Here is a 13,668-nt window from a genome sequence, read left to right on the forward strand (position 1 = left end):
AGAAGAACAAGAATGAGATTTTTTTTTACAAGGAAGGAAGAGAATAATATTTGCCATGCCCCAAACAAATTTTATCTGTCATATAAATGATGCTAAACTATAAATGAATAGCATGGAAATGTATCTTAACATCAGGAAAATGCACTGAACAATCTGGAGAAACATAATTGAATGAGGAGTGTTTTGGAGGAGAATGATCAGAGGATAGGAACTTATTAGGGTTGATGGATCATAGAACTGCCTAATGAGTGAAAGTATGTTTGAAACTCTAAGGATGTTTGAGTTTGTGCAGCTAAGCCATCTTCGCAGCCCCTGATTTACTTTTTAAAATGTGAGTTTTATGAGTCAAATTGGCTAGCTTATAGTGCCCAGTTATTTGGTCACACACCAATGTAGATGTTGCTATGAAGGTATTTTAATTTCAATGTGACTGATATTTAAATTATTAGTCTTTGGATAAGTTACATTATCCTTCTTTAGTGGTTTTAATGAGAAGGGACTTTCATAGGCTCATAAAGCATATGTGTAGGATATTGGTCCTCAGTTGGTGGAACTGTCTGGGAAGGAATAGGAGGTGTGGCCTTGTTCAAGGAGGCATATCATTAAGAATGGGTTTTGAGGTTTCAAAACACTTATGTTATTCCCAGTGTGGTTTGTGCCCCTACTTATAGATCAAGATATGAATATTCAGCAGCTGCTGTAGCCACCTAGTATCATGCCTTTGCTCAGCCATCATAAACGTTAGCATGTTGCAATCATAAACCCAATTAAACTTTCTTTTATAAGTTGCCAGGGTCACTATTTTTCTACAGTGATAGAAAAGAAATTAAGACACCTTCATAATCTAATAAGTCTATGTGATGATGAGTTTTAAATTTCCAGTTTCCATGACCTATAATGACCTGGGAAGAATGCCTGAATGAAGATTTACCTAGATCAGACTGGTTTATGGGAGACTGTTTTGATTGTTGATTGATATTCAAGGAGCCAGACCACTGTGGGTGGCATCATTCCCTTGTTTTGAACCCTGGACTGTGAAAGATTTATAGGGATTAGCTGAGTAGCAGCTTGCTTCAGCATGGGTATATTCCTTTTTCTCTACTCTTGACTGTAGACCTGTGCTTTCAGTTCCTGCCTTGACCTCCATGCAATCACTGCTAGACCTATAACCTGCAACTGTAAGCTGGATAAACAGTTTCCTCATTCAAGTTGCTTCCATAAGTATGTTTGATCGTAGCAACAGAAATGAAACCAAAACAGTTTCATCTAATCAGCTTCAAGGCCTTATGAGAAAGGCAGAGATCCCCAACGCCTTTCAGCCTGAAGGATATCTATGAACTCAAAACTGAAATAGCGATTTATACTTTCTAGCCTGCTAGTTTGTCACCACAGCATCAGACCTGAGAGCCTTCATAATTATATTAGGTCTAATATGGTGGTTAATGTTGTCAACTCAATGAGATCTGGAATCAACTAATGCCTCTGGGCAGATCCTTGAGGTCATTCTGGAAAGGACTAACTGAGGGAGAAGACTCTCATCCCAAGCATGTATCACTCTTTAATGAGGGAACCTGATGCAAAATTCTGAAAAGGCCATGTTGCTTGCTTGTTAACTTGCCTCTGTTTTTTTCTGGTAAATGTCTATCCTTGATGCTAATGCTGTTGCTACCCACCAATGGCATCAGACTCCAGCTTCTCAGCTTTCTAACGTGGGCTGAAGACTAGTGGCTCCCCAGCAAGCTTCCAGGGCTTGAGCTCCAGGTTGAGATTTTCAGTGTGTAGTTGCCAGTATAAATCAATCTAGTGAATCTCTCTCTCTCTCTGTTTGTATACTTATATTCATGTATGTGTGTAAATATACACATAGTTTTCTGTGCATATGGAAGTCAGAGGTCAACTTCTGGTGTCTATTTTACACCTTGTTTTTGAGATAGCACTGGACAGTGTTCATCTGCTAAGCTTGGTGACCAAGGATTCCTAAGGATCCACCTGTCCCCATCTCCCCAGTGCTGGGATGATACGCATGCACCATGACACTGAGCTTTATTTTTTTTACATGGGTTTGAGGGACTGAACTCAGGTCCTCATGCTTGCATAGCAAGTAGCCATCTCCCTAACTCACTAAGACATTTCTATAATATACATACAGATTACACACACACATACTCTCTCTTCCTCTCTCTCTCTCTCTTTCTCTCTTTCTTCCTCTATTTCTCTCACAGGAACAAATATATTTGCACATATAAAATGTATAAATTGTATATGTACATCTGTGTTTTATGTGTATGTTTCTTTGTGTCTGTTTCACTGGAGAATCCTGATTAATACAAGACTTCTGATGACAGCAATCTACCATTTTGAGGCATGAGCTTGGACCTTTTTGGATCTTGTTGAAGAATAGTAAGATCTTGTTTCCCCTTCACTGTGAATATGGTTTGCTTTTCAATGACTAAAGTGCTAGTCCTTCTGGGAAATAAGGATCCTAAGTGTCAATGGATTTTCTACTTCTGACTTCACTGAAGCCTTAATCACACTACTTTGGCTTCTACATATTGAAGTGAACTTCCATTTCTTAGTGAATGAAGTGGCATTGAATAGGTCAGTCCTAGAAAGGTTATGTTAGTGATTGTCATAGTTAATAGTGTCAATTTGACATGATATAGATTTACTTAGGAGACAAATCTCTGGGCATATTAGTGAGGAGGCTCCTAGGCTGTGTTAAGTCAAGTTGGATGACCCACACTAAACATGGATGGATAGCACCATTCCATGGGCTGGGATCCAAGGTTGAATAAAAAGGAGAAAGTGAGCTGGAGAGATGGCCCAGTGATTTAGAGCACACAACACTCTTGCAGAGGACCCAGGTTTGTTTCCCAGCACCCGTGTTAGGCAGATCACAATACTTAAAACTTTAGCTTCAGGGGGCTCCAGTGCCTCTGGCCTCTGTATTCATTTGCACACACACACACACACACACACACACACACACACACTAAAAAAATAAAGGACAAAACAAGCTGAGCACCAGTACTTATCTCTCTCTTCTTCCTGTGCCTGCTATTCTTTCCCTACCATGATGGGAGTGTGAAAAAATAAATCCATTTTTCCTCCCTGCTCCTGACTTCCAGAATGATGACTCTGAGACTAATTATTTATTAATAAATGATGAGGCCACAAGCTTTGGCTCATTTCCATATTAGCCCGTAACTTATTTAACCCCTTCAAACTCTTCTGTCTTCCACGTGATTAGTTACCTGTCCTGAGCTTCATGCATAAGTCCAGGTGATCCTCCTCTTTATTATATCCTGAGTTCAGCACATGGCTGGATTATGTCTGTTTCCTCAGCTTTCCAACCCAAATCTCTCTTTATCCTAACCAGAGCTCAGCTACAGGCCTGGACTACTTCAGCCTCCTCAGCGTTTCCAGGCAAATCTCTCCTTTTGTTCTATTCTGAGTTCAGCTATGTGACTGGTTACTTCTGCTCAACTCCCATGCTTCTGACCTCCTCTATGTTCCCTGGTGAATCTCACACCTTTTATTATTTCCCAGAATCCTCTCTTTTCCTCTCAGTGTCCCGCCTCCCACTTCCTGCTTCAGCTCATTGCCCACAGGCCTTTTTTAGACAAGTGTTGCTTATAAGAGATTCTCTCTACAATGGGCTATACCTTCACACTGCAAGCCAAAATAAACCTGTCTTCCCTTAAGTTGTTTTAGTGTGGTACACTACAATTATTTCAATACAATAAAAAATAAATACTAGAGTGTCCAATATGAAGTTGTAGGTCACTTTAATGAGACCCACAAGATAGTTTTTGAGCACCTCAAATTCAATCATATTTAGTGATATGGCTGATACTCAGGCATTTGTGTCCATTAGGGACTAAACAGAAGAACAAAGTCACATTTGGCATTTCAACAGATAATTTACTATAAGGAACATGTTCCACAAACAGTGACTATAAGAAACACCAATCCCTCAAGGATGAAGAGTAGGGAGACACTAGTGTTATCTGAATTTAGAAGCTAAAAGAAGGGGAACTATAGACCTGGGATTGATTTCTGACAGAGGTCTTGGACAAAGTTCCAAGGGAAATAAAGCTTTTATGTAAATAATTACATTGTCCTCTGTGTGAAGAAACAAATTAATAGGAAAATAGAAATAACCTAAATAGCATTTATGAAAGAAAGGAGGAAAACAAGCCTGGGAATAAATGTGTCTCCAGTGCTTTTCGAAGAACCAGAGCATAGGTTCCTTGTGGCACGAACATTCCTAAGGAAGAGGCTAGAGCCCCAGGTCATTGAAACTGGGCAGTAGTCACTTGGTAATGACCCAGCCTTCAAAATGATATTATAAGATGCAGGGACTTGGATTTCACAAGATTTGTAGATTCTTTTTCAACTAATGGAGTACCAGAAGATGCTAGAGAATAAATAGTTTCATTTGTTGTTTCTTTTGTTTGTTGTTTGTGTCATTAGAGCAATTGCCTTCATCTTGGCAGCTGCTAGCTCTGAGTCAGCACCTGTTCATATTTCCAAAATGTGTCTCATTGGTCCCAGCAGAGGTGCCATCTTTAGTAGGATAGTGTCCTCCCCCACAAACCTTTCTGCAGAGCCCCTTCTCTCAGCTTCTAAATTCAGAAAACGTAAAGCATTATGTTTGTTGAGCATGCTCTTTCTATTAAATTCTTTCTGTTGGAATAGCAAGCATGGCTCTGTTTTCCTGTTTAGTTCTTGACTAGTATAAATGCTTGATGACATTCAACAATTTCCCTTAAACACACACACACACACACACACACACATACACACACACACACACACACACACACACACACACACACACCTATCACAAACTTCTCTAATCAGATTTGGCTTCTTGTCTATCATCTAGAGAAAGATGTTCATTCAATAGTATAACTTATGTAATCAACAAGAAGTTGTGCCTTTCCCTGTAAAATATTTTACTAAAGTGCTTGTCTTTGCACATCAGTTTCTCATTACCCTGTTTCAGTCAGAGAAATAGATCATTACTCAGATTCTGATGCTGATCAGATCAGGGTCACTCCATGAACCATGTAATTCAACCAAGGAGATGGCACCTTTGGCTCATTGAGCAGCATGCTTCCATGCTCCTCTTGCTTTCCTGTATTAGCAAACTGAGACCATGCTTGTGAGAATCTGCTGGCAAGCACGGATTGCCTTTTCTGAGAATGGCAACATCTCCTACCTAGAGACAATGTCAGCTTCCTGATACAATTCTTTCATTAAAATTTTCTCCAAAGAAAACTTCTCAGGAAAATATCTGGAAAAGACTTAATTATCAATGACCAACCCCATTAAATGACCTCTTCTGGGGGATGATTTTAATTTTGTTTGTAGTTTAATTCTATTCTATATTTTCAATCAAAGGAATAAAGCCTTGGTTGTAGAATCTCTGAATTCACTCAACTGTGTACAAGAAGTATTTTTTATTCAAAAGGACTAGGGAAATGTGGGCGACTCATCAAGTGTTTCTGAAAATCGGCCAAATAGTCTCCTTCATTAGCTACTCTTTAAGTTGGCCCTGATATAAAGAGACGTTGAATCCAGCACAACACTTGACTGTCTACTGACAGACCATAACTGATCTCTTTGGACACAGACCATGTTGGAGCACAGCAGGGGTGGCCACAGGACACCTACACATCTTACAACAGCCTCCTTTGTAAGGCTAAACAAATATTTGCCTCCAACATGCAAAGTTGAGCTATGGGACTGGGTTTTTACACATACACTCCTATACACCTACAACTAGGTTACTTACACTACAAGCTGCACCAACATCCTGGCTGGAATCCTGGAGGAAAGACAAGCAGGATGCAGGGGCCTGTCCTGTATATTTTAGGAGCTCAGAGTCTGCATACATCCTTTGAGACCTCTTAGAGACCAAGCCAGCCATACATAACTGGGAGGTAGAAGATTCCAGATGTTGTTGATACTTAAACCATAGACAAGAATCATAGCTAAGTCTATTTTCGAATACTATTTTTGAATGTACAAGAGACATCCTAGAAGATGTATGAAATGATAACCACAAGTAATATTTAATAATAAGCTCAGGTTTAAGCTAATTTAATGGGAAATATGAGAGGAAAGGAAAAAATAGCTAAATTGAAATACCAGGTACTCTTTGAAGCAGGCTTGACATCCATCATTCTTAAAGTTGTGCAATTGGCTAAATCATCAAATTACTGTCTCCTCAGGTATAAGACACTAGTCTGTAGGGGCTTGTTTCCTTCCTTTTATTGAAAATATATTTTCTCATGTAATATATCCTGATTATGGTTTCCCTCCTTCCACTCTTTTCAGTTCTGTCCCACCCCCCACCCTATCTAGATCTACCTCATTCTGTCTCTTGTTAGAAAACAAACTGACTTCTAAGTGATAATAGTAAAATATAATAAGATAAAAAAAACCTAACACAGAGATAGGACAAAACAAACAAACAATTTAAGGAGCTGAAGAAAGTGCACAAGAAACAGCTACACACAGAGACCTTCTTGTTTGCACACTCAAGAATCCTATAAAAGCGCTAAACTGGAGGTCATAATATACACTGAAACTATCTGTAAGATAAAGAGATAGAGAAATATAAATAAAATTAAATTAAAATTAATTTTAAAAAGCCCTGACAAGACTTTATGGGATAAGGAACCCCCAAAGATGCCGCTGAGTTCATTTCCTATGGGCCACCTACTGTTGGGCATGGAGCCTACCTCTAAGAGTAGTTTATTTCTCCATTGAATCTTCCTCAAGAAAAGTAAACGTTCCTTTTAAGTGGTTACCAACTGGAGATAACTTCTGGGTTAAGGATGGGGGCATGCATCCATGTCTTCTTCCTTCCTTCCTTCCTTCCTTCTTTCCTTCCTTCCTTCCTTCCTTCCTTCCTTCCTTTCTTCCTTCCTTCCTTCCTTTCTCCCTCCCTCCCTCCCTCTATCCCTTCCTTCCTTTTTGTCTCTTTCTTTTTCTTTTCCTTTGTGAGACAAGGTCTCTCTACATAGTTCTGACTTGTCTGGAATTCACTTTGCAGATCATGCTGGCCTCAAACTCACAGAGATCTGCTTGCCTCTGGCTCCTGAATGCTGGGTTAAGGACATTTACCACAGTGCCCAGCAAAGCCTGTCATGCAGGGCCTGGATGTGGGTACAGCATCTTCTGGGGAGTCTGTAGGCTTTTTAGATTAATTTTCAATTGATACATAGTATTTGTATATACTTAGGAAATAGAGTAAAATGTAATATATGTATACAACAAATAAATATCTGGACAATAGACATATCATCTTAAATATCCATCCCATATACAGTCACTAAACCCAGACACTATTGTGGATGCCAGCATGTGCTTGCTGACTGAAGCCCTGATATAGCTGTTTCCTGAGAGGCTTTACCAGTGCCTGACTAATACAGAGGTGGATGCTCTCAGCCAACCATTGGACTGAGAGTGGGGTCCCAATGGAGGAGCTAGAGAAAGGACCAAAGGAGCTGAAGGGTTTGCAGCCCCTTAGGAGAACAACAATATGAACTAATCAGTACCCCCAGAGGTCCCAGGGACTCATGGCTCCAGCTGCATATGTAACAGAGGATGGCCTTATCGGTTATCAGTGGGAAGAGAGGCCCTTGATCCTATGAAGGCTCTATGCCCCAGTGTAGGGGAATGCCAGAGCCAGGAAATGGGAGGGGTGGTTGGTGAGCAGGGGGCTGGGAGGTAATAGGCAATAACATTTGAAATGTAAATAGAGAAAATATCTAATTAAAAATTTATTATTTCTTTATGTTAGAAACATTAAACATTAGCTATTCTGAAATAGACCATTAAATGCTGCTGATCATAGCTGGCCTTGCTGTGCTACACAACAGAGAACTGTTGTTCCTGTTTTTTTGTTTTTTTGTTTTTTTTTTTCCACACGGGGCATCTCTATTTACTTGAAGATTGCCACAGTAAAGTGCCACAGAGAAAGAATCTTCTTGTCACATTCTGAAAGTGGGAAGTCGGAGATCAAGATGTCAGTGAAGTTGTTCCTGCTAAGGGACCTGCGTGGATGGGTGATCGTCTTGTGCCTCTGCTCAACTTCGGGCAGCTTGCTGGCAATCTCGGGTGTCCCTTGGCTTTTAAAAGCATCACCCTGATCCTCATCTTCATCTTCTCCAAGGATTTTATTGATGGCATCTATGAAAACATCATTTCAAAATAAATTCATACAAGTGTAGGGGGCTTTACACTACCTTTGTCTGTGGGATGTATACAATTAACCCAGGACACTCTGGGACTCTTGTTACAAAGAATTTCCTGGCGGCTGGGGAATTGATTGATGGTCTATGCTTACCTCTCTGTGCTGCTCTGTAGAAAGGCAGAGAGTACAGCCTAGAAGACTGATGGAGTCTGTTCCTGATGACCCCTTTCCCACTGTGTGACCCTTCTGATTTTTCTGTAAAATAGAAAAGATAGGTTTACTGAGAGATGTCAGTGAGCTAAAGTAGTGTTTGGCCAGCATGTGGTATCAACAAATCATGCTATGATTGTTTATTCCTTTCAGGTTGTGGAGAGTATGATCAATGACTTTAGCCCTCACTCATCCTGGTGGAGACTCCTGGAAGCTTCTAGTGCCCCATTGTCCTGGACACTATGACTGAATGCTCTAAGATGGGACTGACACACTGGTATTTCCAAGAGCTTCTTGGTTTATTTTAATGAGAAGCTAGGTTTGGGAAGTACCAGAATGGAAGGTAGGGATGAAACAGTAGTTAGGAGTTTGACAGGGCTGGAAGTTCAGAGGATGGTGTACAGTTAAGGAGGAGATGGCTCAAGCCTGAGAGACAAGGCTAGGCACAGCTTTTGGAACACCAGGACAACAGGTGACCCCAATTGTCACAACTCTTTCTTGCTTTGTCACATTTTTTTTCCCAAGCCTCCTTGAGGTTGGAGCCTCCCACTGAGATGCTGTCCTAGACTCTTCTGATGCACAGTTGTGTCTTCCTCACCTTAGACAGGCTATCCTTAGACAGGCTGTTGTCCTCCAGAACTGCCTCCTGGTCTGTGAAGGATCCCTGGGATAGTTCAAGCTGGACCACAGCCTAATGTGCTGTCTACATTTGAACCAAAGCTTGTGGGGACTCAAAGAAGCCTCTGTGGAAGACAGCTGAGACACAGCTGGAACACTGGTGAACTGGGTTAGCTGCCCTAGAAGGTGAGAGGGACCTACTTAAAGTAATTACGACCCCTACCCCCCTCCCAGGGAGCTTTATTTCATGGGAAGACTATCACTGACCCCCAACACCTTCTTTGGATCCATGTGGGTTCTGGAGGCAGTTGGTCAGGTGATGAGTGTCAGGAGTGGCCAAGGTAGTATTTGCCACTTTGGCCAGTTCAGGGGCAGCATACGGCTCTCAAGCTCTATTTGCTGGAACAGGGCAGTGGTACAGTTCCTCCCTCACTCTCTGGCTGCCCAGCATGAACCTATGGTTTCTCTATACACCTTGACTATCTTCTAGAGCTTCTCTGAAACCCCCAGAATCAGGCACTAGCCCACTCATCCTTGTTCAGAGCTCAGGTTCACAGCAAGCCTCAAGGGGCAGGGGGAGGCTAATAACCTACTGAGCAGACAGCAGTGATGGAATGATCTGTAAATAAGGACAATTTTAAGAGCAATAAATTTATAATCACAAAGAGGTTAGGAATATCCTTTTGTTCTTTGGTTTAATCGGTAAAAGCATAGGAACTGTAACAAATGATATAATTCTCTCAATTTTGACCTATTTGGAATAGTATATCTGGTTTGGTGTTTCCCATGTTTCTTTGGTTTTGTGCAGCAACGTTCTATAGGCAGAGAGCAGCCAGAGGAAAATGTCTCTTAACAAGGAAGTAGGTTGTATTTCCATCTAGCAAGAACTTAGATGCAAGAAACATCTGGTTTCTAACGTTGGCTCTTAAGAGATGTGAAGAAGAAGAAAATGGAACTTAGCATGGGGGAAATATCTTGGTCAAACTCAGCCTTTCCCCTTGAACTCAGGTCAGTCTTTCCTGGTCAACCATCTGTAGGCTGTTGCTGATATCTGAAAGGGAGAATGAGTTGCTTGCAGTGGCTCAAAGTGAAAATTGTGATCTGTACTGTGCAAAGCAAGACCTCCCTCCATTGACTTAAATGGGATCCTGCTGTGATTGCAGGAACTGATAGTTTGAGCTGAATTCCCTGGCAAGCTCAAGGGTAGGTTTTTCCAAGAGTCATTTTAGACCACAAATGCACAGCTTTTCCATGTCTAATCATGAAGGCAAGCCACTGGATACACACACTCTGTTTCCAGCTGGTTGTGTATGTTTTCTCCACTCTTATACAAAAACGAAAAAAAAAGAAAAAAAAACCATGCCAAGGTGTGACATTTATGAACCCCACCAACTGGACGCTGTGCACACAGACTGTCTTGCCTGCGGTGCAGGAATGTGATGAATGGGGGCTGTTCTGTCTGGGTGGAGAGTTGCTGTCACTCTGGCATGACTGTAGCCTTATTTATTACACACCAAAAGTATAAAACCACACAGCCGGCCGGCTGCAGCTCTCATCTCCAAACCTGGCATTTGCCTGAGGCAACCACGGTGCCTACAGCCCCCATCAGCTTCCCCAGGAGACACTGTCGATTTCGAGCCATGCTCAGGAGGCAGCTCGTCTGGTGGCACCTGCTGGCTTTGCTTTTCCTCCCATTTTGCCTGTGTCAAGATGAATACATGGAGGTGAGCAGAAGAGCTAATAAAGCGGTGGCCAGGATAGTGCAGAGCCACCAGCAGACTGGTCGTAGCGGCTCCAGGAGGGAGAAAGTGAGAGAGCAGAGCCAAGCTAAAACTGGGACTGTGGATAATAACACGTCTACAGACCTAAAACCCCTGAGACCAGATGCGCTTCCGCACCCTGAGGTAGAGGACCTAGCCCAGATCAACCCATTCTGGGGCCAGGTACTCAGAATTCTCTTCTAAGGATTTCTTTGAAAACTTAACGACTGTGGTTGCTGTTGCTTTAACTAAGATTCTTAGGATTGGTGCTTGTGAGCAGTTTGATGAGCTGTTTGGGAGCATCTCCGGGTTGTCCTGGGATTCAACGGGCATGATGTGCTGGAATAGAGAAGCCACAGCATTGTCCCAGGACAACAGGGAGCCAGAAGAGTCAGCTTCCTTTTGTGTTGGGAATTTTTCTTTTTTCTTTTTAAATTTGCTGTTGATGCAGAAAAATTGGGCTGACCTATGTGGATAGATGCATTGCTGTAGTTAATTATTTGCTGATTCCAAGAGAATTCGTTTCTTTTTAATTCTCCCTAGTTGGGAGAAGTTGCCCTTGCCTCTGCCAAAAACTGTTAAGCCTGCTTTACTTGGATTTGTGAATTTTCTGTAACACTTCTCTCCAGCTTTGTTTGTTTGTTTTGGAGCAGGCTAGGTTGCTATGACTTCTTGTTTGACATTTGTGTGTGTGTGTGTGTGTGTGTAAAAACAAAATTAAAGCATTAAAAGGAAAGGAAGCAAAAAAAGAAAAGACAGCATATTTAAATTCCAAGCTGTATTGTATCATCCAGTGTTTCTGGATGACAAAATTTGATTTATTTGTTGGTGCAGAAGCTCAGCATCTCAGGATATTTCTTTAACTCTTTTAGGTATCATAGGGATTTGTAAAGGTTTTGGTATAGTAAGTGGCAAATTAGCAAGCTTTAGTGTAATCAAAAGCAGTAAAAACAGGAAGAAACTTCTTTGTACTTAGCACCTAAGCATGAAAAAATGCTGAAGTTAGCTGGAATAGGAAGCAGGGTCACTTTAGACTGCATGATCTTTGAAGCAGTGTGCATTACCACAAAAACCAGTTTTCCGTCTGCTTTGCAGAGATTTCAGAACTTCTCTTCATATAGTTGCACTCTAAGCCCCTACCCTGCCAGCCTCAGACTCAGTTGATCATCTGGTCCTGTGGTCAGACTAGAATCCCACATAGCCTGCGACGTAACTAACGGGACTGCATAGTGCAGTTTTCAAGTTCCTCCATGGGGCTTTGTCAAGGGGAAATGTAAACAGAATGCCTCTTTTAGACTGTCATGTCTCTGGTGCTTGCTTCGGTGGGCTTTTCAGTTGGATGGATGGTGTCTTTCCAGGCTGTCCATTAGTGTGCTATAGGTCGTCTTTCATTATTTCCTGGCAACCAACACCAACCAGGCTGCTGAAATCCCAATTGTGGTTGTACTCCACTCCACATTCTAGCCTCCCAGCCCTGAATTCCTGAAGCATTTTCAGATGAAGACCTAAGAGCCAGTAGCATCCTGGAAGCTTCTGGTACCATTCCTCTACAAGTGGAGACTGGCGCCCAGACTGAATTTGGGACCATAAGAAGTTATTCTTTCTCTCCCTACTTACCCCATCCTCTTCTTTATGCTAATTTTCTTTTTCCCCATCAATTCTTCCACAAATATTTCCCAGCTTTTACTTTTTCCCAGTTGTACGATAGAGACCGAGACCACAATACACTCAAGGCAACTTCAGGTGCTCTATTAGAAACAAAATTTTGTCAGTATTCATTCATTCATTCATTCATTCATCCATTCATTCATTCATCTTCAATCTCTTCTTATTTTCATTTAATCTGTTGTTATGTTTTAAAGTTAGCATACAAAGCACTGGGTTTTATTATGAAAGTCAATGTACCTTATTCACAGTCACTTAATCTTTGTTGTTGTTGTTAATTTATTAACTAAGCTTGGTTAAATTCTGTGTGCTAAACAAGGCCAATGTACAAAGAACACTCTGGAAAAAATTGTGTTGTGTTGTTCACTGGGTCTTTAAAGCATAATAAAGTAAAGTAAAAAGAGGAGACAAAAGATGGCCATCCACAGCAGAGATTTAGAGAGCTGTAGATTAAATCCTGTGCTACAGTGAAGACCGAGGAAGCCCATGAGCAGCTGGTGTGGCTGGACCCTGTGCTGTGCAGGGAGACCACAAATGATCTGGTTATCCAGCAAGGGAGGAATTCTGATGTAACTTTGATCCAGAAAGTTCTGTCTGTTCAAGCAGGGCAGTGAGGTAATAAGATTTGTGTACCAGGAAAGGGGCTGGTTAGAGAGTCCATGGTGGATTGGAGCTGGCAGAGAGCTACACATATCTACACTTTTCTTTTTCTGGCATTTTCTCAACTGTAGCCTCTCTCCTCTTCCCATTTCTCTTCTCTCCCTGATATCCCATTTCCTCAGGAAAGTAACTGTGTGTTCTTTTTCTCTAGTAAATAATAGTAGAACTCAATTCTGCCTCTGGTTCTCCTCCTGCAGAATGGGTGGAACTTATCTTACAGACTTCCCTTTCATCTTATACTGCTCAACTGAGTGCTTCTACAGTATAATACCAGATTTGGGAAAGAGGGTGAGACGTTTAAGACATCACGGGTAATGACTTTGCATAAGCAAATTCTTCCTTAGTGAGAATAAAATGTCTAAGCCACATCCTGCCCAACTTCTGAGCCTATCAAAAATGTAATGGCTCTGTCCTCCTGCTATGCGAACATTGGACCCGAGTGCAGCATTCCAGCACTCATTTAAAAAGCCGGCTGAAGGCCGGGCGTGGTGGCGCACGCCTTTAATCCCAGCACTTGGGAGGCAGAAGCAGGCGAATTTCTGA

The 13,668-nt window shown here is 41.6% G+C and overlaps 1 protein-coding gene and 1 long non-coding RNA gene across 5 annotated transcripts in view; one reads left to right on the forward strand and one right to left on the reverse strand.

Moving 5' to 3' along the window:
* Positions 1-7,775: 7,775 nt before the first annotated feature.
* Positions 7,776-13,668, reverse strand: part of LOC116083137 — a 36,396-nt gene continuing 30,503 nt past the window's right edge. For all 4 annotated transcript variants that reach the window (XR_004115606.1, XR_004115605.1, XR_004115604.1 and 1 more), the window contains 3 exons: positions 12,418-12,548; positions 8,366-8,467; positions 7,776-8,208 (listed from right to left, as the gene is read on the reverse strand). This is a non-coding gene — a long non-coding RNA (uncharacterized LOC116083137). The remainder of the gene's footprint in view (positions 8,209-8,365; positions 8,468-12,417; positions 12,549-13,668) is intronic.
* Positions 10,680-13,668, forward strand: part of C1qtnf3 (C1q and TNF related 3) — a 24,997-nt gene continuing 22,008 nt past the window's right edge. The window contains exon 1 of the mRNA XM_031359861.1: positions 10,680-10,764. Within this exon, the coding sequence (XP_031215721.1) occupies positions 10,681-10,764 (84 nt within the window). The 5' untranslated portion in view covers position 10,680. The remainder of the gene's footprint in view (positions 10,765-13,668) is intronic.

The sequence above is a fragment of the Mastomys coucha genome, unplaced genomic scaffold (assembly GCF_008632895.1).
Source record: "Mastomys coucha isolate ucsf_1 unplaced genomic scaffold, UCSF_Mcou_1 pScaffold8, whole genome shotgun sequence".
Lineage (NCBI taxonomy): Eukaryota > Metazoa > Chordata > Mammalia > Rodentia > Muridae > Mastomys > Mastomys coucha.